This window comes from Acomys russatus, chromosome 7 (genome assembly GCF_903995435.1).
Source record: "Acomys russatus chromosome 7, mAcoRus1.1, whole genome shotgun sequence".
NCBI classification, from domain to species: domain Eukaryota; kingdom Metazoa; phylum Chordata; class Mammalia; order Rodentia; family Muridae; genus Acomys; species Acomys russatus.
Window position 1 is genome coordinate 42,554,448 of NC_067143.1, and position 23,534 is coordinate 42,577,981.

The window sequence follows — 23,534 nt, forward strand, 5'->3', positions numbered from 1 at the left end:
GGGGTTATATTCATGCTGAGATAAAGAAGAGATGGGCTTTGGGAGTTACAGGAGATGCTATGAGGAAGCTTTGGTTACTGATATGTAGAATGTATCTCTGTACTGACAGATGCAAGGGGAAGAAGTAGGAGCACCTTTTGGGTAGTTTGATGGTAGGTTCAACTTCAAAAATAGGTTACAGACGGGTTGGGTAAATGGCTCAGTTGGTAAAGTGATTGCCATACAAGTATGCACAAATATGAGGACCTAAACTTGGAGCCCAGCACTCACGTAAACAGCTGGGCATAGAGGCGGGCACCTTTTAGCCCAATACTGGGGGGAGGGGTGCAGAAGCAGGAAGATTTCAAGGGCTTGTTGCCAGCCAGGTTCAGTGAGAGACCGTGTCTCAAAAAACGTGGAGAGCAATAGTAAGACACCTAGCATTAATCTCTGGCCTGTGTGTATTCCCACACACATGCACATTGTACACACTTGCTCACTTAGCCACACGAACATGAACACAAATCACATACAACTCCAAACAAAAACATTAATGCTATTTTGAAGTAGTTACTATAGTTCAGGCTTGAGTAGTTCCTCAAGTTGTCTTCTGGAAGGATATAAAAGAAAAATATGGGATATAAAGCTAAATGGGAGGAAGTAGGGCTTGAAGGTTAGTTTCTTAAAACTAAGAATCAGGTCAGAGCAAGGAGGACGGTGAGTCAGAGCCGTTCTGGCTATATAGGGAGACCCAGTTTTTAAACACAGCCCTAGGTAGGCTTTGCCCTCAGTAGACTGTATTTGGAATGAAGCAAGCAGTAGACATTCAGGGCCTTAGTTAGAGCAGGTATAAAGCAGTAGGAGGACCCGGGCACAGCGGATTGGATTCCTTCCTTTTTTAAACTCCCAGAACAAGTACACTCAAGTTGAATTTACTGTTTTGTGTTGGTTGCATTTGATTTGGGTTTGAAAGCTTTGGTTATTCTGCTGTTCTCTAGGCTTTCTGTAACATTATTTGGTGTTTTGTTCTTCAGGCAGTATTGGTTTGGGTAGCTATTTGTCTAAATTCAGTTGCTTAGCAAATGTTACTAGTTGGATCTACTAAAGCAAGCATTATAAGGAATTGCAAGCATGTAACTTGTTGCTGTCATTTTTTTGCAAGCAGTCAAGGCCAAGTTAGGTTATCTGAATTCCTGTTCAGGCATTTTCAACTAAACAGTAAAGGTGAATAAATTTCTATTAGTCATGGGTAGTTATAACAACTTTGTCATCATTCTTATAGCTGACATGTTTGTAATCATATTTGATACGTGTTTTAAAAGTAAAATAAGTCATGTCTAGGCCTACTTCTTTACATTGGACCATTTGGATTTCCTATATTGAACTTGACACTGAAAAATTTAAAGCAGATTATAAGTAAAACTATGAGGTCCATTAAGAATTTTATTTTTTCCAGTTTGGGTAGTTAAACAGTTGTGTGCCAGACTGCTTTATAATAATGCCTTTGAGTTTGAAATAAGTCAAATTGGAGTTTAGGCCAGGTGTGATGGCACATGTACTTAGGCCTGTGAGTTCTCTGTGAGTTGGAGCCTGGTTTATATAGTCAATTCCAAGACAGTCAGGGCTATGCCGAGATCCTGCCTTAAAAACAAACAAACAAATAAATTGACAAAGAGACCTTGCCTTAAAAATTAACAAGTAAATAAAATAAATTGGAATTTAGATATATCTTTAGCAGTATTAATCATTTTTAATTTGGAAACAAATCTTTTCAGTTTTTTTGTCAGAATTAGCCAGCTGATAATGGCTGTCCTGAGTTAACCAGTAGAATTGAGAGGGACAAGAATGTGCCAAACTAAGATTTCCCCTGTTACAGACATGTCTCTGCTCCTTTTCTGTTAGCTAATAGTACCATAGAGCAGACCGTCATACAGGTGGCAGGCCTACTTCCTACTCAAGCTTCTGTACATGTGATTTCTTTTGAAAGGTGTGTGTGTGTGTGCGTGTGCGCGCGCGCGCGCGTGTGTGTGTCTGTCCCTCACATCCTGTGGATCCTGGGTATTGAATTTGAGTCATCAGGCTTGGTAACAAGTACATGCTCTGACCTCTTAGAAGAATTTTAAATTGTCCACACTGTTGCTATACTTTGTTAGCTATTTTAAAATACTTGTTACTATGCAAATATGACACTAGCATTAAATTACAACCAGAGAATAAGTTTATCTTTTTTTTTAAATTACAGACTTAATTCAGTGTACAAATGAGATGAATGTGAACATCCCACAGTTGGCAGACAGTTTATTTGAAAGAACTACTAACAGTAGTTGGGTGGTGGTCTTCAAATCACTCATTACAACTCATCATTTGATGGTGTATGGAAATGAGGTAAGTATAACTTTTAAAAAAGTATTTTGTTATTATTGTGTGGGGTGGGAGGTTGTATTTCAAGAGTCAAACTCAGGTCATCATGCTTACAGGGCAAGTACCTTCACATGCTGAGACATCTTGCCAGCCCAGGAAACACAAGTATATTGGTGTGATTACTGATTATTAACTTGCTTCTCTTATTGAAACTTCAGTAATAACTGAATGTAGATAACAGTCAAGTTGCATAGCCAAAAATAAAAATCTTAGATCCTGCAACTTGATGAGAAATGGAAAATAAACTAGAAAGGAGAACATAGATCAGAGCACACAGGGCTTCAGTGATGAAGTCAAGAAGCAAAGCTAATTCCGAGCCTTAGGTTCTGTAAGCAGCCCTGGTCTTCCCAGTCCTCATTTATAAACTTTATGTTTGTATCTTTTTTTTTTTTTCCTTTCTTTTTCTAAACAGCTCATTGAGTTTCTGTCTGACGATGTGGTTGTCTTAGAAGTGCTTTGCCTGGTAAAGGGTTATGCTGTTGAGTACTAAAGTGGTGTTTTTCTGAGAGGTACTGAAAAATGTCTTTACCATAGAGAGGGGTTGCTCTGAAGGGTGACTAGTAAGAACTACTTTTGTGGATTTTCTGTTTGGAAAGAATCATCCTGTTTTCCATGATAGCCTAGTAGTAACTTGTTGTTAATCTTATGTGGATTTCTCAGCTACTGTATCTACTTGTAAAGTGTTTCACGAAGCTTTTGTGAAATAATTGAGTGAAACTAGATAAGTTTACATTGGTGAGTAATTTGGAAAGAAAAGGTGTAGCCCAAGATGGTGCTCACGGGAGGAAAAGGGTTTCTTGTCTGAGCACCATGGTTTTCTGACATGTCCTTTTACTTAGGATCTTAGGCTTTTCAGAAACTTTGCTTTTCTTTGACAAATACCAAGGCAGCATTACTAAAATCCAGAGTTAAAGAAGAGGTTTCCTGCAGCTAGATCATTCCAACAAATCTTAGCTCCTACATATTTTTGAATTCCCTTGTGTTGCTTATCTTAAAGTACTTATTATTATTATTATTTTTTTTTTTTTGGTAACAGCAATCATACTTAGATACAGTGTTGTATTTGGCTTGTGTGTTACTCTTATTATGAGTATCATCATGTTCTGTATTGTTTATATTGTCACATATTTTTATATTTCAGTTTATTTAAGCTATACCCATACTGGAAATTTAGCTTTTAGATTATTCATATATTAGCACCACATTGAGGGTTGCTTCAATTTTTAAAGATGGCTTCTCCAAGTGTTGCCTCAAACGTGCACTAGACAACCATGTAGCAGTGAAGAATGTAGCATTCTACCCAGTCGTTTCTAAACTTACTGCAGCCAGTCCGCAGAGCCAGTTGTTTTTTGGGTATGCTAGCTTAACGGTGACTCAAAACATTTTGGCCCCAACTACAATAATTGTTCCTACTTTTATCACAAGTGTGCTTGCTTGATGGTATTAGTTCTGAAGAATTTCAGGAGCCATGGATACCACCAACTATAGTGCCAGGCAAAGAGGCAAAGTAACAGTGTTAGTTTTCAGATATTGTAAATGAGGCAATAGTGGTGCAGACCAGTGTTGATAAAAGCCAAATAGAAAGTTGGCTTATTTCCAACAGTTGGCCAGCAGACAGGAAAAAGATAGCATTTTGGTGTGCTTTGCACATAAACTGTTGTTTTTCCCAAAAGCATCTAAGATAAGTGCCTTGCTTTACCTCTCCCATCTCCCTTACCCCTCTTTCTCTTTTTTCCACTCAACTCAGGCTTATCCATTGGCAACTCTGTACCTGTGAAGAGGGTATAGATAGGGTTCCTTTAAGCTGTGGTGATGGGAATTCCATAGGCTGGTAACATGGAAAGGTAATATTTCCTCTTCAAGGAGGATTTGTTTTCAACTAGAGTGTTAAGGTGGAGAAACCTGGACACAAAAATCTCTGAAGGTTGATTCTGTACCATAGAGTCTTGACATGAGATAGCTAGGTGTGCCTATCCTGTCTTCTTCATAATAGCTAAGTGACTTGAACAAGTCATTTCTCCTTGCTTTACATTTCTTGTCAGTATTATGATAATACCACAGTGAACTAGTAAAACTAACTAAGGCTTCTTCAACTTTTTTTTCTACTCACGACTCGTTTTTGCCAAAGACAGTTTTAGGAGATCCCAGGTATATGGATATATGAAGTATGTGTACAGGGTCTGTAGAATGGCTCAGTGGCTTAGACACTTGCTGCCAAGCTTAGCAACCTAAGCTGTAGCCTCATATTTCACATTGTAGAAGGGGAGAATGGCTGTACACTGTTGTCCTTTGACCCACCTGCAAGTGGGCTGTGGTATCCGTGTACACATACACACAAAAAATAAATAAGAAAAAAAGAAATTAGGTATATAAATTATGTGTTGATCCTAAATTATAAAGAAATATATTTTAAACAGTTTTTGTATATAATTTTATCATTTATTAAAAACAAAAAATTTACACGCTAATGGGGTAAGTATGCCTGCTTATTTTTACAGAAAGGATTAAATCTTTTAGCTAGTAAGATAGCTCAGCAAGTGAAAGTGACAGTCATGACAAGCTGAGTCAGTATGCAGTATAAACATGGTGGAAGGAGGGAAGCTATTTCAACAAATTGTCTTTCTTTGACCCTTCACACATGCACTGTGGCATTCTCACCCCCCAGCAGACACACATCATGTGTACATGATAAATAAGGGAAAACCATTTTTAAAAAATAATTAAGTCTTCAATAAATGTAAATGTTGGATATTTTAGGATGTAGAACATCTTTAGAGTTTCTTACAGTTGATTGATACATTGATTTTAGAATAATTAAATTAAAACAAAATTTAAAATTAATTGTGTGTGTGTGTGTGTGTGTGTTTTCATGTGCACAAACATACACCACTGCACACGTGGAGGTCAAGAGTTCAATCTCAGAGAGTAATTTGTCTCCTTTCACTGTGGCCTCTGAGGATTGAACTCAGGTAATCTGGCTTGATGGCAAACACTTATACTTGCTGAGTCATTTCACTGGCCTTTAATGATTTTTTTTGCTAGTGAAACTCAACAACTTGAGTGTTAACAACTTAACGTGTTTTGTGATAGATGCTGAGGAAAGACAGAAAGTATTACTAGCTTTTTTACATTATTATATCATGTTTGTATAAGCCGACAACTTCATTGTAAAGTAGCTGAAACTCAAGACACAGAGTAGTCTCATCTGAGCTGAGACGGTCAGGTAGCATTGCCTGGTGTGTTGCGTGGCTGATGGCATGCACAGAGCAAAGTGTATGTGATGTGGGTTCCTAACTGAGTGCTTCAGAAACATTGGATTTGTTACATTTTTGATTGGAATTAATTTTGGTTCTTGCACATTCAGAAACTGTTTGCTGTTGCCAGAATTTTCACAACTCCCATATTCAGTTCCATTATCCATGTGCAATCTTGCCCACAGTTTAAGAAACTATACATTAAAGCGTTATAAATAGTTGGTGACTAAAATTTATAGATAGAATTTCAAAAAAAGGAAGTGTAGTGCTGTTAAACATTTTATTATGAAAAATTTCAAGCATACTGAATTAGAGGCTAGTGTATTAAATGCTTATGTACCTACCAACTAGCTTCAACATCACCAATCTTTTGGCATGTTGGAAAGGATGTTTTTAGGGTGATGCATTCTGAACTACCCCAAATAGAAACCATGAAGCCTTACTGTATTGTCAGAGTGGTGGCATGACACTGACATTATTAGGTTGCTTTTAGAAACACAAATCAAAATTTGATTGAAGCCATATATTTGTAGTCAACTTTTATGATGAATATAGATAAAAGCTGAGAAAATTTAGATTTATTATTGCTAAAGACCTGCATGAGTGGCCGGATAGACTGAATACAGTAAGGTGCATGTTACTAGAGTATGAGGGGCAGGGAAACTGCTTTAAAAGCCCATAAAACTGTGCCTGATGATGTCATGACAGCTTTATGCTTCTGAAACAGGTTGTTTCAGGGTGAGGATGAAACGTGACTCTGATTTATAAATTGCTCTTCAAAATGCTTGCTTGCCAGTTTGAGGGGATCTCATACAAACAAGATCAGATAGGGTGACAGAGTAGTTGGTAGTAAGCCACTACATGTATTAAAACAGTGGGGAATGGAGGGGGCCCTAACAAGTAAAGTGAGAGACTTTTATTTCCTTCCGTGTGTCTGGAGTTGTACAGAAGGGACGAAGACTTAGGGTAATGTACTTAGGGCATTTTGGGGGTGTTTTGAAAAGCTGTATTTTTTATATAGATGTCAGCCTGAGTAGATCCTGACAGTGATTTGCATGTGGATACCAAGTATAAAGATGTCACCGTGTTGTTGTTAATAGAGAATTTTGGGAAAGACTAGATATCTGTGAATGAATAGATATGCAGTTGTTGGAATGTTGGAAAAGAAAGAGGAAGTACTATATGGTATTTTTTTTTAAAGTGTTTTGTTTATTTGTTTGAGACAAAGTCTTGCTGTGCATTCTGGCTTGCTAGAACTCACCTTATAGCCTAGGCTATCCTTGAACTGTCAGAATTGCAAGGGCATGTCACCAAACCTGACTTATTTTCTATTGTAGCCTGGGATTGCCTCCAATTCTTCTTCTTCTTTCCTTAGGCTCCTGAGTCACAGGAGTACATTACATCTAGACTGTAAATGTGATATTGAATATATCTATCAATGTGTACATACATAAATTGTCAGAAAGTATGTGGAAACTATGCCTGCTTCAGCAAAGTGATCACCCTGAGGAGGCAAGGGGGAAATGAGATTGAAGACCTGCATTCTCAGTGGAGTCGTGATGTTGTTGTTACATCATAAACTCTGAAATGAGTATTTCAATGTGGTTAGCCTAGCCAGTGGGTAAGGAAGTCTTTAGCATTCTCTTGTATGATTAGGAATTTAAAAAATCATAAATACTAGGGATATAGTAGTCCTCCCCAAAATTTAGGTACTGGAACTGGAGAGGAGCTCAGTGACTAAAGTGCTTGCTGTGCAAGGGTGGAGACCTGAGCTCAGGGCCTTAAGATGAGACGTCTGTAAAAGTGTTGTGTCAGATACTTTTTGTGGCCCTGTCCAAAACAAAACAAAACAAAAACACATATAGGAGGGCTGATGAGACAGCTTAGCAGGTGAAGCTACTTGCTGGCAAGACTGAGGATCTGAGTTTGATCTTTAGAACCGGCATGGTAGAAGAATGGAACCGACTCCTGAAAGTTGTCTTCTGACCTCTGCGTGTGGGTCATGGCATGCCATATGCAAACAGAATAAATAAATGAGTTAAAAAGTACAGTAAAATCAGAATTATTGATAATAGTGTTTTGGGTGGGAAATGATTATTTTTAAAAATTTTTTTACTTTTAATTGTAGTTTTTAAGTGCTTAATTCTTTTAATAATTTTCATTTTAGTATTGCAGTTGTGATCATTAAGTTGTAATAAATCTCTGTACTTGTGAAAACTATTATGCTTTTACATTTGGTAACTAATGAGAATATGGATGGGAAATTTCAATAAACTTACTGAAATAAGTTAACTGTCACTTTTTTCCTGCTTTCAAATGAAGAGTTTGTAAGATGGCAGCACCATAATTTATTGTAATTGTTTGTTTTCCAGCGTTTCATTCAGTATTTGGCTTCAAGAAACACATTGTTTAACTTAAGCAATTTTTTGGATAAAAGTGGATTGCAAGGTAAAGACAACTTTTTTTCCTAGAAAAATCAAGAGTAACCCCATATAATGATTATTGCAGGATTCAGTTATATTAACATATTGATGCTTCAGATCATATTTTAGTGAATGTCTTTTAATTTAAAATTCAGATTGATTTCATACTTAGCACCAGAATCTCTGAGAGGCAGTACAGGGCAGTCATTTGCAAATAATGTATTCTGGAGCTGGACTACCTGGGCTTGAGTTTACTCTGTACCACTTACAGAGGGACGCCATCAAGTTTACCTCTTTGTTGTTGTTTGTACAATTAGGAATGATGATAGCTCCCGCTCAGTAGTTGTTGTGTAGCTTGACCTAGGTAGCAGCTAGCTCTAACATGCTTAGAATAATGCAGGAAACGCTAAATAAACACAGTTGTTATTTTTGCTTTTTGCTTTTGTTTTATTGCAAGAAATATAGCTGACATATACATTATAAGGACAAAATTGAGTATAGTGGTAATAACTGATAACACGGCTGTTCTTCTGTTATTTAACTTTAAAATGTTTTTCATTGTATATATTCATTATTCAGGGTACTGCGTTATGTAACAACACTTTTATACAAATATAGATTGTAAGGTGAGCACTCCCACCCAATAACTCCTGTGCTTCTCTTTTTAGCAGCTCCTTTTTTTTTTTTTTTTTCATTTTCAATCTAGTCACTTTAAATTGTCACATTTTGGTTATAGCTGTTCATGTTCTTTTGTCTTAGTGGAGTCCATTGTACTTAGTTCCAGAACTAAGACACCAATATTGTAGATTGTTGGAACTAGGAAGGATGTCACAAACAATTGCTAAACTATTTGGTTCAGTTTGGGAAATATCTTCAGAGAAGGTGAGATCTATGCAGGACTTTGAGAGGTGAAAGAAATTACTTAGTGTAAGCACACTTGTACAAGTGTACAGAGGACGTAAAATAATTAAGATTGACTGAACAACGAGTGTGAACTAAGTGTATGCATGGCACATTGGAAAACATGCAGACAGCCCCCAAGAAGTTACTCAAAGCCAAATTAAACATAGAAGGTTTTTGGTAGGGTTAAATTTTATAATGTGGTAGTAAACTAGGAAAGGTTTTTTAGGGATGGGCAGAAGAAATTATAAGGAAGCCACCTAAGGTCAAGTTGGATCAGAGTATACTGATTTTTTTTTTTTTTTTTTTTTTTAAGCTATTGAGACTTCTCTAGTCACTGCTCTGTCCTAGTGGCAAGTTAATACAGGTTTCCTGGGAAACCAGAAGAGGGCAGAGGTAATTGTGAGCCACTGGGTGTGAGTGCTACAAACTCTGGTCCTCTAAGAACAGAAAATGATCCTAATCTCTGAGCCATCTCTCTAGCCCTTCATGTTCAATTTATTTTTGTAAGAGGAACATATTCAGGGGGAAATCATCAATAAAACCCCCTTTTATAATAAAAATATTAAAATAGACTGATAGGAAGATAGAAACTGCTTATTTAGCATGCTTCCCTCTTATTTTTGTTGTTGTTGTTGCTTTGGTTTTTGCCTTTTTTTGAAATATTGTCTCAATAGCTCAAGCTAGCCTGAACCTCATGGAAGTCCTTTGCTTTAGCTTCCCAAGCACTGGGATTAGAGGCATAATCTCAGCATATCCAGCTTTGTTTGCAGATCTTTTCAGTTGTGTCTTAAGGCTGTGTACCATGACTAGAGAGTCTATAAATAACATCTAGTTGGTTTTTTTGTCTAGTTACTAATTTTCATTTCTTTAGAATGAAAATTAAATGTTTATTTTGTTTTAATTTTTTAACTTGTATTTTTATTTTATAAAATAAAAATGTGTTTTGCCTGCATGTATGTCTTTGTACCACATGTTTGCGGTGCCTCTAGAGGTTGGATAAAGGTATTGTATCTCTTGGAACTGGAATTACAGGTGGTTTTTAGCTACCCTGTGGGTGCTGGGAGTTAAGTCTGGCTTCTCTACAAGAGCGTCTGTACCTCTTAACCACTGAGCCATGTTTCAAGACCCGGAAATTAAGTGGTGAAGATTTCTAGAATTTTAATCCCTTTTATGAAAAATAAAATAAATTTTGTTGATTATTCATTATTTATTTCTTTTATTGATTGGTTGGTTAGCATTTCTACCTGTTTTATATCTTTAGTGAGAGGGCCCAGTAAGTAAAGATGCTTATTGCCAAACCCACCCTTGTTTGATTCCCAGACCCACATGGTAAAAAGAAGGAAGAGCTATGCGAGTTGTCCTTTGGCCTCCACATGCATGCAGTGGCTAGGAGCACACATGCGCACACACAAACACAGACACGCTTATTAAAAATATTTTAAAAACATACTCTAGGTGGGCGTTGATGGCACATGCCTTTAATCCCAGCACTTGGGAGGCTGAGACAGGTGGACCTCTGAGTTCCAGATCCACCAGAGATTTGCCAGGACTACACAGAGAAACCCTGTGGTGCCCACCCCACCAAACAAACAAACAAACAAAACCTGGAAAATACTCTATAAAGGTTTTTTTGTTTGTTTTTACCTTATGTGTTTTTAAAAAAATTTATGTGCATTGGTGTTTTGCCTGCATGTATGCTTATGTGAAGATGTCAGATCTTGGTATTACAGACAGTTGTGAGCAGCCATGTGGGTACTGGCATTACAACTCTGTAAGAACAGTCAGTACTGTTAACCTATGAGCCATCTCACTAGCCTCTCATGTTTTTAACAATAAGATTAAATAATAGTTAATATTTATTCATTGAGAGTTGTGGAAAGTAATCGCGATCACTGTTGTACTGATGTCTTGTTGGGTGGAGCCTGGTATCTGGTATATAAACTGTAAGTGTGCTAGTCGGTCAGTAGGATAGACCTGCTTTACAACCAGTAGCTACCAGTTCTACCTGGAAAGAATGAAAAGTTAACGTTGATTGAGGCTTGAAGACCAAGAGGTGTTTTCTCCCTCAAGATAAGGAAGACTATACTAGTGGGGAACAGCATGAACCAAACCATAGGAGTGTGTGTAATGCTTTATAAAGTACATTAACGGGTATGGACTGGATGATGATTGTAATTACTTTCCCCCCTTGTCTGTTTTGCTTTTTATTTTTAATCAGCAGTTGATAAACATTTGCAGATTGATAAGTGTTAATACCAAATCTAGATGTGTGTATTAATATTGTCTTTATAAAGCAGAGGATCAAGTTAAATCTGTTTGATGAAGTTGAGTTAAAAGAAACTGATTTTTTTTTTTAAGGGAAGAGCAAAAATTTGTAGACTTTTGACCCAGACAGTAGCTAAAATATAAGGCTTCTGGTATCTTAAAAAGTAATACTGGGCTGGAGAGATGGCTCAGAGGTTAAGAGCACTGTCTGCTCTTCCAGAGGTCCTGAGTTCAATTCCCAGCAACCACATGGTGGCTCACAACCATCTACAATGAGATCTGGTGTCCTCTTCTGGCATGCAAGGCAGAATACTGTATACATAATAAATAAATCTTTTTTTAAAAAGTAATACTGATGAGGTCTTATGTTGTTAACTACAATGCAACAGTGTTGAGTAATTGATATAACTTGACAGGGTTTTATTGAAAATATTTTAAAATTGTTTTGAATGTGTCTTCAACATATATATTGCTATCTTTTCTACTGGGAAGTGCTATTGATATTTCTTACATGGCTGGCACGTGAGTTACACTTGTCCTAAATAATACACAGCTAAAGGTTTCACAAGTATAAAAATAGAAACTTCATTTGCTGAGGGATGGACTTATCACTCTGTTGAGCTTACACTTGAGTTCTGAGGTGTGTTGTATTGTTACCTGCCTCTCCCTCAAGAGGGTTTTCTGGAACTCACTCTGTAGAACAGGGTGGCCTTGAGCTAAAAGATCCTCCTGCGTCTGCCTCCCAAGTGCTTGGATTAAAAGTGTATGCTACCACCTCCGGTCAAGTTCTGAGGTTCTTAAATTGTGAAAGGGAACATGTTTTTCTAACTCCGGAAAAGTAAAGAATAGTCATGTGGGTCGCAAGAGGCAAAATTAGTAAATTGTAAGGGAAAGATTTTAAAGCTGTATATAATATACCTCACTTTAAAATGATTGTAAAATTTTGAAGATTTTAAATACCTTATTATTTATAATAATAAATTATAACAAAATAACTTATTAATTATATAATTTGCATCACTGAAGATAGTTGGGATTTCATATTTTTTGCTATTGAATAATAAAGTTGTTTTTAATAGGTAATCTTTGGATTTTAATCATTTATCAAAACTTTCTTTTACAGGATATGATATGTCTACATTTATTAGACGGTATAGTAGATACTTAAATGAAAAGGCAGTTTCATACAGACAAGTTGCATTCGATTTCACAAAAGTGAAAAGAGGGTGAGTTATGTTTTCATTTCTAATTCAAGTATCTAATAGTGTAAAACAGGAATTAATACATTGTGCATTACAGAACTTTACCCAGTTTTAAACTATTTTTCTTTGAAGGAATGCCATATACTTCTGTAGTAGGATTTTTAAAAGTTCTATTTACTTTTATAATAACTTTATTGAGTTATAATTCTCATGATTGAAAATTCATTCTTTCAAAATTGCAATTAAATATTTTTTTAGCATGTTAACAAAATTATGTGACATGGCCTTACTGTATTGTTTTATTTCCTATAGTTTCATCTCTCTAATCCATATCCCATGTCCACTAAGTTGATTATGTTCATCTTCTCTGATTACCATGTCAATTTCAGTAGGAAAAACCACCAGGAATTTTAATTAGTTTGTTTGGTTACAAACAGTGTCTCATGTGTTCCCGACTGGCCTTGAATTCTCAAGAGATCTGCCTGCTTCTGCCGCCTGAGTCCTAGGTTGGCTTGCAGGGAATCACACTTTAATGTGTAGTTCTGTCTGGGGATTATTGCCACTTGTAGGATGTTCAGTTTCTAATAAACATAGGATATCCCTCCCTCCCTCCCTCCCCACCCTCCGTCCCTTCCTTCCTTCTGTATCTGTAGCCAGTTGTGGTAACACATGCCTGGATTGAAGAGAGGCAGGGAAGTCACTAGTTCTTTTTCTTTTCTTTCCAGTTTTTCTTCCTTTTTTTTCTTTCTTTCTTTCTTTCTTTCTTTCTTTCTTTCTTTCTTTCTTTCTTTCTTTCTTTCTTTCCTTTCTTTCTGTTTTTCGAGACAGGGTTTCTCTGTGTAGCTTTGGCTGTCCTGGACTCGCTTTATAGACCAGGCTGGCCTCGAACTCAGAGATCTACCTGCCTCTGCCTCCCAAGCTCTGGGATTAAAGGCGTGCGACACCACGCCCAGCTTATTATTTTTCTTTCCTTTTTGTTTTGTTTTTTGAGAAGAAAAAAAAAAATACCATCATAGTACAAGGATTGAGATGAATTAGAAGGTACAGCTGCAACAGACACTCATTGCTTTGTGTGCCCACTCTGATGGTCTTAAATGTGCCAGCGGTGCCACCAATATCCTTTCTGGTTTCCCCTTTGCTGCCCATCCTAAGGCATGACAGAGTGCTGAAGAGTACCCTGGCTGCCATGCTCACAGTGTAACTCAAGACAAAGCCCATCATGATATAGTTTAAGTGGTCAGGCTGGGATGCCTGTTAGTGATCCACCTGTGTTGCTCAGCTCTGCATACCAAAACCTAGGCATAGCTAGAGAGATAGCAAAGGGTGCTTACGGCACAGGAGAATGCATAAGTTCTCTTTCAGAGCACTTATTGCAGTAGTCTGGGGCTGAGGACTACAGGTCCTTTGGATCTTAGGCTCTGCCGTTGGGAACATGCAGCTATGAACCACATGGAGGTAGATGGCTTTGGATACGACTGCAGCTCTTGGGCCAGGGCCCACAGTGTGCACATCTTTTTCAAAAATTATTTATCATACTGTGTGCATGAATGGTTGGGAGCCATGTATGTCTGGAGACATACTTTATGGAATTGGGTCTCTTTTTTTTTTTTCATCCTTATGTGTGTGCTGGGGATTAAATTTAGATGGCTTTTTTCAGCTGAGATATCATGCATGCAAAGGTGATTTTAATGTTGGTTTATTCTGAGTGCTGATCATCTTAGCACAAGAACTAATCACACCAATAACATGACCAGTACTTTGATGTCTAGTGTCTTGTAGGCAGCTTCTTTTCTTAGGCTGAATCACTGTAGCTCAGGAAAGAGACATTGAAGATGTTCTTAAAGGAACAGTGAGTGTCTGACCCCTACAAAAATCTCCAGTGAATGCCTTTCTACCTAAATTGCCTTACAACTTCCACATCCTAGAGAGGTAAACACTCTCTGTGTGGCTTGGCTGTCCTGGAACTCACTTAGTACACCAGGCTGCCCTCAGACCCAGAGATCCTCCTGCCTGTGCCTAGTGATAGGATTAAAGGCATGTGTCACCATCACCCGGTCTGAAGTAAAAATCTTAATAAAAATATGGGCATATACAAGACATTTAAAAGGTGAAATCAAGTCCTTTAAAAAAAACTTTTCAAAACAAAGAGAGGTGATAGTTTTACCAAACAAACTTCTACAGATTTCATGTTACAAATTTAGGTGCTCAGTAGAAGATTGTAGTAAAGAGGTTCATAGTAGGCGTCCGCTTTCTTACTTTCTGTACCTTATTTAATATGCTGTTTTCTGTATGGACTTTTCCTGAATGAAATACGTTGAGAGTTAATGAGCTGACAGTATGTGTTGGTAGAGTAGACACAGAAGTAGAGGGAGGTTTCAAGATACTTTGGAGCTCTCTAGAAAAGACTAAGGATTGGTGGAAATCTTCCCTTCCTATGTGAAGGTGATAATCAGGAGTTTATGTGTCTGCTAGCTTGCTTGGTGAGAGTTTTAAACACCAAAGGTTTTATTGTGCATGCTAGGATAGCATTGTACCATCGACTCCAACCCTGTGTGGGCTTTCTATTTGTATTCATGAACAGATGTGAATGTATTGTTCATTCATGTAGGATTATGAACTTGCCAGGTAACTGACTACAGGGGAGAAAGGTGCAAAAAAGTTAAATGTTTGCGAGAGAATGTTTACAATTGTAATATTTGATCAAAATAGTTTTATGCTGAAAAAGTTATTTTCACATGATGAGGTGTTAATTCTGTCTTTTTTCATTTGGGATCTAAGAGGCCACTCACTTTAAGAGACTTTTGAGATGAAGAGATTTGAGTTGGTTGTTCATTTAGATATTGAGTTAAACAAGATTGAAACAACATTAAAGACATCTGTGATGGAGAAATGCCCCAAAAGTAAAAAAAAAAAAAAAAAAAAATCAGGACGGGATTAAATTGAGAAATGATGGTGTCTGGGAAGAGAACATGATAGTTAAAATAAGGAAACCTGCAAAGAGGAATTGTTTCCTCTCAGATTCCAATGCCAACCAGTCAACCAGTGTGGTACCTGAGAGAAAACAATGTTAAATATTTGATGGGTACATTAGGGAAGCTAGCCAGGGTAAAGCTGATCAATAGCTGGCTGAGGCAATCCGGGTGTTTGTTTCATTAGGCTCTCTATTCTTGAGTCCCACAAGGCAATATTGTTACTTTTTGTAACTTCTTGACAGTGCTCTTAGTATGGCTTAGATTACCTTGACTTGATTAAAAAACTGATTTTCTTTAAATTTTCTTTTAAAAGCCTTTGATGTTTGACTCATAAACAACGTTCCACCCCTCCCTAGTATTGGGGATTATGTTTAGGACCTGGCACTTGCCAGGCAAGCACTCTCCTGCTGAGTTACAGTGCCGCAACCCTTTCCCCTCCAATTTTATTTATTCTTACTGTTATGTGAGTGTCCTTATGTGTTTGCCATGGTGTGTGTGGAGCTCTGGGAGGTTGGCCCTGTTCCTGCACCCTAAGTTTTGCACATAGTCCTTAGGCTTTTGGAAGAGTGCTTTTCTTTCCTCATTGGCTGCCCCATTACCAGAATTTTTGTCAACAGACTGCCCTGGAACTTGTGATAGTGGTATTTAACTATTTAATGATTTCTGGTTAATAGTTTCTTTTGCTTTTAAGAAAGAATAAATCTTCCCTTTACATACAGGAATAATTGGGATTCATGCAGTTTCTGTCTGTGATAACTACACAATCCGCCTGGCTGTATAATGTAAACCTTCACTTTCACTTAAGATAATTATTTTCTGTGTGTGGGTGTTCTGCCTTCATCTGAGTGTATATAGGACTTTTTGTGTGTTCACAGAGACCAGAAGAGGGCTGTGGATTGCCTAGATCTGTATTATGCTTGTAAGATGCCATGTGGGTGCTAGGAATAGAACCTGGGCCCTCTGGAAAACCAACCTGCGCGCTTATCTGCTGAGCCACTCTGAGTGCATCCACACCCACTAGTTCCCAGCTTTAGGTTTTACTTTCTATGTAATCCTTACTTGAGATTTAGAGTTCAATAACTAATTACGAATATGCAATATTTCATCATGGTCTTGTTTTTTAAGTAGAGAACTAAATTGGAGATTTAATAGTGAATTGTTTTTTGTTTGCTTTCTTAATAGGGCTGATGGAGTTATGAGAACAATGAACACAGAAAAACTCTTAAAAACTGTACCAATTATCCAGAATCAAATGGATGCACTTCTTGATTTTAATGTAAGTTGATATGCTTTTGTAATTCAAAATTTCTAAAAGTTGGATGATCATAACTGGTTAGCTCTATCCCCAAGTTTTCATAGTTTTTTCCCACTCTGTAGTACTGTTTGGTTAGTGGTAAGATGCTAAAATCCTAGTGCTTGAATTTTAGATTATACAGACTTTAGCAAGTGGTAGGTAAAGTACTTGATTGAAACTCTTCATAGGGCTTTTAGATCTTAAAAATGTAAGGATTTCTTTAGTGCACAGACTTTTCAGTGTTTCTGTTTTGTTTGGTAGGACATGACAACTCTTTAGAAATAAAAGAAGGTTCAGATCTCCCCTTTTGACAAATTGTTATGTATTGCCCCGTGGCATTGTATCCCCTGAGATTTTTAAGTCATTTGGGTAGTGAGTGCTGACTAAGTACAGCAATCTACTCATATGCCAGTATGTTGTTTATTTGTTTTATTTGGGTTCTTGTATCTACCACCCTTCTCCACCCCTATCCTTTCCAAAAGCCCAACACCAAATAGAGACAGGTTAGTGGGGAGACGGGTATTGACCTCGTTAGGCTGCTTGCTGACTAGGGGCATTGAGTTCCGTGGAACAAGTCCAATTTTGTCTCCTCAGGGTGTCTCCAACTTCTCTTTTCTCTCGACAACTTCATAAACTAGCAACAGCAAGAGCAGGAGCCAGCAGGAGGAATAGTCGCACCTCCTTGCTTGGGGCTCTGGTCTTTTTATACCCTCTCTAGAGTCCTCAGAATTAAACTGTCTTCAGCTGGTAGAACCACGCCCCTGCCAGAGCATGCACAGGGCAAATGTCTGCTGCTGTGGACAATTTGAAGCAGCCCATATCCCAGTACACATGGGATTAAAACAAAAACATTTTTATGTAATGTAACTGGGCTTTTAAAGACACCAAAATTCTCACTATACTCATGTGTTTCATAGACTGGAAAGTATCAAACTATAATGACTAGTAGCTTGAGAATCACTTTTTCCATTTTTATATAGTTAAAACTTTTTGTTTTGTGACATTTGAAAAGTTTTATGATATTAAAATTTCAGTGTCCACAGTAACACTGTTGCTACATGGCAGATTTCATGGTTGGCTTGCGTACTGCTATTTTTCTGTTTTTGTGTTACAGTAGCAGTGTTGGATTAAATACAGAAGAGGACTTAATTCCCAGAGCCTAAAAGTCTTTCCTTTCATAAAAAGGAAGAAAAGCACTTCCTTGAAGACTGGGGCTCTGGAAGACACAGGAAACTGCTGTGTTATCATTATTTTGGCTATAGAGTCTCAGATGGTCCGACTACATGCTTTTCACTTGACACTTTGGGATCTCTATAAAATTAACTTGTTTTAGTGTTTTCTGTACTATACTTTGTTATATAGAAAAATTTACTTGATCTTACTCATGTTTTCGCTTTTCTAACCAGAAACACTAAATATGGTTGGGGAGGTACACACGCCCTTTGTTAAACCTGTATCATTTTAATAAAATTATAATTAAAATACTTGGGATGTACGGGACTAATTTCGAGTTAAAGGTAAATGACATTTTCACTTTTGGTCTATATAACAGATAGAATGAATGTTCAAAAATAGTTTTTTTGCTGTTTGTTTGCTTTTTTAAAATGAAATTTTTTACTTCGAGTTCTACGCTATTTGCCTGTGATTCTGAATGTGAGAAATCAGAAAACTCATGTATTAGAGAACATATGTGTATTGTATAGTATAAGGAAAATAGGCTCCTTTTCCCTAATAAGCTGACATGTTTTCATTTATTGTATTCATTTTGTTAATGTCACTTAAAATATGAGATGAGTTCATCTTTTTTTCCATTTTCCTCTAGGTTAATAGTAATGAACTTACAAATGGGGTAATAAATGCTGCCTTCATGCTCCTGTTCAAAGATGCCATTAGACTATTTGCAGCATACAATGAAGGAATTATTAATTTATTGGGTAAATACTGCAATATCTTAGACAACTTTTTTCTTCTTTTGAGCCATATTGATTAGTGATGCTGACAGTAGTTGCTTAAGTGTGGTGAAGTGCACCGGGACACATGTTCATTCTTAACGTTTATTTGGAGAAAAGGTTTTATTCCTGTACATACACATACACATGTATATCCGCATAAGCGGATACATTCTTATTTTTATAACCAGAATATTTAGCTAGCTAAACTTTGTTGTTTTGATATAACAGTATTTTTTTGGACTACTTCATTAACTTTTAGAAATACAATCTGTAAAATTAGATTGAGGCAGGATAGTACATTGTATGTTATATATACTTAAGTGGGAAAGGCCTCTTATTTTCTTTGTCTCAGAAAATAAAAATATTTCCTCAATATTTATTCTACAGTGAACCTTATAAAACCAGTACGTGTGTGTATATATAAACTTTTTCTTCTAATTTTGGGGTGCATGCATGGTGGTGCTGGGGATTAAATCCAGGGCTTCTTTACCACGGAGCTGCCTCCCTATACCTTAAACTTAATTTTGAAATCAAGTTATTTTTAAGCCAGTCAACATTTTGGGAGGATGCCTTTTACTTTGGAGGAATTTTAGGAATTTGTGATGCTTTTCTACATATGAAGATGTGTTTGATATAGTTGTTTTGCATATAAATGCTCCTTTTAAAGACTTCATTTATTTTATTTTTGTTAATGGATACATTTGTGTGGGTCTCTATGTGTGTATGCCACGCATGTGGCCTGGGGAGGCCAGGTGGATCCCCTGGAGCTGGAGTTGCTGGCAGTTGTGAGTTGCTTTAAATGGGTGCTGGGCACTGCACTCTCAGTCTTCCCAAAGAGCAGCAAGTGCTTCTAACCCCCTAGCTCCTCTTCCAGCCATCCCTCTCCTTTTTAAATTGAGGTTTTGATGGATTAGAAAAGGAATGACAAAAAGTGCCAGGTATTAAGTATCAGATGGCAAGCATTCTATTATGCCCCTCCCTTTGGACACTTATCAGTTTTCATAGACTAGTACAGTGGAGTATTTCATAACTGAACAAATAAAGCTATGAAATCATAATCTTTGACTTCATGATTGGCAAATGTGAAGCTCTGTATTGCTGTGTGCAAATGAAGGGAACTGTTGAAGTGACGTTGGATAAAGTTGCCATCTTAGAATGTTAATATTGGTATATTATTAATAAAACACTTGTAAGTATATTTAGTGTTTTAAATGAAGGTAATATGTGTGTTTACATGCAAATATATTCTTGAAGAAGTGTAAGCAGTATTGTGAATAAAATAGTAGTGAGACTACCTTCCAGCAATATTTTTTTAAAGTTTTTAATGTACTAGGACCTTGATTCTAATTTGCTTTAAGTATCTAAACTAGAAGCACTATTTTTGTTGTAGAATTAGTCCTTTGAAAATAATTGTGATCCTTTTGGAGATATTGCCTAATCTTTTCCCTTTCTTGGGAAACTTTTAGCTTTTTTTTTCTTTTTGTCTTTTTAATGTAAATAAGAGTATTTTCATACTTCTTTGGGCAGAAAAATATTTTGATATGAAAAAGAACCAGTGCAAAGAAGGTCTTGACATCTATAAGAAGTTCCTGACTAGGATGACAAGAATTTCCGAGTTTCTGAAAGTTGCAGAAGTAAGCTGTCTTGAAAGGCATTATGCTTTGTTTATATGTATGGATTTTGAAGAAATCATTACTCAAATGAAAGAAGTAATTTTAATATAAAAAGATGTATATCAATTAATAATATGCACTATTGTTTTGTTGAATTTTATTAATGTGCCATAATATTGGGTAAAAATACATGCTGTATATTTAATTTATATGAGATGATGAAAGTAATATACTTTTGCATACATTTCTACAAAATAAGATTGTGTACACTGGTGGTAGTGATGTCTGTGTTTAGAATTAGCCATTCATTTTTGAAGGCTTACTTTGTTGGTGGTAGTGGAAAGGCTGAGGGTCAACCTAAGTTGTTCTTCCTCCAGACAGGCCTGCAACCGGAGCCACATAATTCAATGTTTTTGTTCTTCTACACAAGTGAATTTTATATGCTTACTTGATTAAGAAAAAGGTTCTATGGCACTCATAAAAATAGCTTCTATGAAGTTGTCACAGAAGGCAGTTCTAATGTTTACAGGCATCTTTTATATTAGCAGAGACAGTTCATAAAGTTTGTTATGAAAATCTTTACCCTTTTCTTTACCCTCTATTCATCACTAATAGAAATGCCGTCTCTTTAGGATATTTTCATCACTTACATTAAGCTCATTACTCTGAAACTACCAAGATAGGGACTCTAGGCATTGTTATCCTTGTGATAGTTTATTCTTTAGCAAATGCAAGGCTCTTGTTTTATGATGTCCAAGCAAATTTGCTTTGATTCAGAAAGCTCTTTCAAGGGAGAAATTGATTTCTGCTCCCTATTCCCTTAGCACCAGTTGTAAATTAAAACTATAAGGAGGCAGGGTTTATGGTACTGCTATCTAGTAGGTTTTAATTTGCTAACTTTCCTTTCTGCTCTCTTATATTCTTTGTGTGTGGTAGTTATAGTTATTGTCACACATTTTAAGCCCTTTATCTCCAGGTTGCAGGTTTGACACAGATTGAATGCATTATCTGTTCATGTTATCTTAGAAATATGAAAGATTCTATTGTAAAATGTTATTATGAGATTGTCATTGGGCTTGTAGTGTCATAAAGCTTGTCAGTTCTTATAGGAACAGTAATCTCCTGGAATGTGTTCCAGGGAGCAGTTTGTCTCAGTCTGAGTGAGCTATTGATATCTAACTATGAGTGAGTGGGTTAGATTTTTACTGACATCATTCTAAGATTCTTAAAAGTTGAGAAAAAGAGGAGGAGGATTAGAAAATAAAACATAATGAAGGGAGAAGTACAGGTTTCTAATTTGAGTCCTCAATTGCATAGGACGTTTTTGCTGGAAATTATCTAATGCCTCAACACTATGAAAAGTATGTTGTGGTTTTGTGGAGGTTATATCCTAGTTAAATATCACTTGACATTTGTAAAAAAGATGTGTGTGTGAGTGTACACACACACACACACACACACACACACACACACACACACACACACACACACACACGGGATGGGGGGGCACTTGAGTGCCATGGCATCTATGTTGAGGTCAGAAGACAACTCCTGGGAGTCAGTCCTTTTTCTACCATGTGATTCCCAGCATTCACACCCAGGTTGTCAGTCTTGAAAACAGGGCCCTTTCTCTGTTGAGCCATCTCACTGTCTCCCAGATAATAGGCTTTAAAGTATTATCTGTGGTAACTGTCAGGGGAAGCCTTTTTTTTTTTTTTTTTTTTTTTTAATGGAAAAAAGACATATATTAGTTTAAAGCAAGTTGCTGTCATTAGATTTGTTTGTTTGTTTCCTCCTCCTCTTCCACCTCCTTCCAGTGTTACTTATGGCACATAGAAGAGGTAGTTTTATACTGTTATAATTTTATGTGTTAAATTTAGCATTTTTTTCTTGCAGCAAGTCGGGATTGATAGAGGAGATATCCCAGATCTTTCACAGGTAAATAGATAGTTAAAGCATGAGTTTCACTGTCTTGTGCACAGTAGTGCCAAGGTGAGGAATGTTGTGGTGAAACCTGTTAAGAGTAGTATGGTTTTTCCTTAGAGTTTTTAATATTCTAAGATATTGCTGAAGAGTTTTTTAACCTTGTGGCACATACAATGAATGATCTTTTACTCTGGTGGGCGTTTCCACTCTATACCATACTGGTGCACTATTGAAAAGCCCACCCCAGCATAGAAAATGACCCACAGAAATTGCATCTCTCAAGTGTCTTATCCAGTTGTGAGTCAGTTCCAATTTGAATCTCTTCTTTCCTAATAGAAAATTCACTAGTTATATAGCCCTGGGGAGGGACCTTGTGAACCTTTTAATATTCACAAGTCTCCGAGGCTTCTCTTCTTCTCTCAGGAGGGAATTATTTAATTTTAAAGATACACATGCATAATTCCTAAACACACACAAAAGCATATGGCCAAAACCATGGTATTTTGAGTCTGGCTTTTGGGGGGGGACGGGGGCACGGTTCTAGATAGGGTTTCTCTGTGTAGCCTTGGCTGTCCTGGACTCATTTTGTAGACCAGGCTGGCCTCGAACTCACAGCGATCTGCCCGCCTCTGCCTCCTGAGTGCTGGGATTAAAGGCGTGCGCCACCACACCCAGCAAGTCTGGTTTTTTAAAACTTGATGGTTTGCACTTTCATCCATTTTCCTGACAGTGTCATGATTTCATTTCATGACAATTGAGTAAAATTTCATTTTTCTTTATCTATTTATGTATTGATGGACATCTAGACTGGTACTATACCATATTATTGTTAGCAGTTAAGAAACACAGATGAGCAAGTATCTCTGATATGTTGATTTAGTATTATAGCTGGCTTATTCGGTAGCTATATATTTTTTTTTAATTGTTTTATTAATGTGTATCTTTATGAGTATATACTGTGTGTGTGTAGGTGACCAGGGAGGCCAGAAAAAAGGCATCAAATCTCCTTGAGTTATGTGTGCACCATTTGTGACTACAGGCAAACATATGCCATAGCACATGGGTGACAGTCAGAGGACTACCTATGAAAGTCAGTTCTATTTATACTGCAAATGTCTTTATCCACCAAAGAACCATCTTGCCAACCCCCAAAGTCATTATTTTATATGCAAATTAAAATAAGTATTTGCGATATTCTCAATAACATTTTTACTAAAATTTTACATGTATTAAATATTTCAAAATCTTAGGTTCTTGCAAGAGTCTTAGGTTTCGTGTTTATCTTCAGTTCTTACATTTTTGGTGATGCTTACTAGTAATGTCAACCAGT

General features: G+C 36.9%; 1 protein-coding gene across 9 annotated transcripts in view; it reads left to right on the forward strand.

The window, feature by feature from the left end:
* Positions 1–23,534, forward strand: part of Picalm (phosphatidylinositol binding clathrin assembly protein) — an 86,455-nt gene that overhangs the window by 29,514 nt on the left and 33,407 nt on the right. For all 9 annotated transcript variants that reach the window (XM_051148905.1, XM_051148906.1, XM_051148900.1 and 6 more), the window contains exons 2-8: positions 2,222–2,364; positions 8,027–8,102; positions 12,369–12,471; positions 16,602–16,695; positions 18,536–18,647; positions 20,193–20,299; positions 22,175–22,216. In XM_051148905.1, coding sequence (XP_051004862.1) covers positions 2,222–2,364; positions 8,027–8,102; positions 12,369–12,471; positions 16,602–16,695; positions 18,536–18,647; positions 20,193–20,299; positions 22,175–22,216 — 677 coding nt within the window. The remainder of the gene's footprint in view (positions 1–2,221; positions 2,365–8,026; positions 8,103–12,368; positions 12,472–16,601; positions 16,696–18,535; positions 18,648–20,192; positions 20,300–22,174; positions 22,217–23,534) is intronic.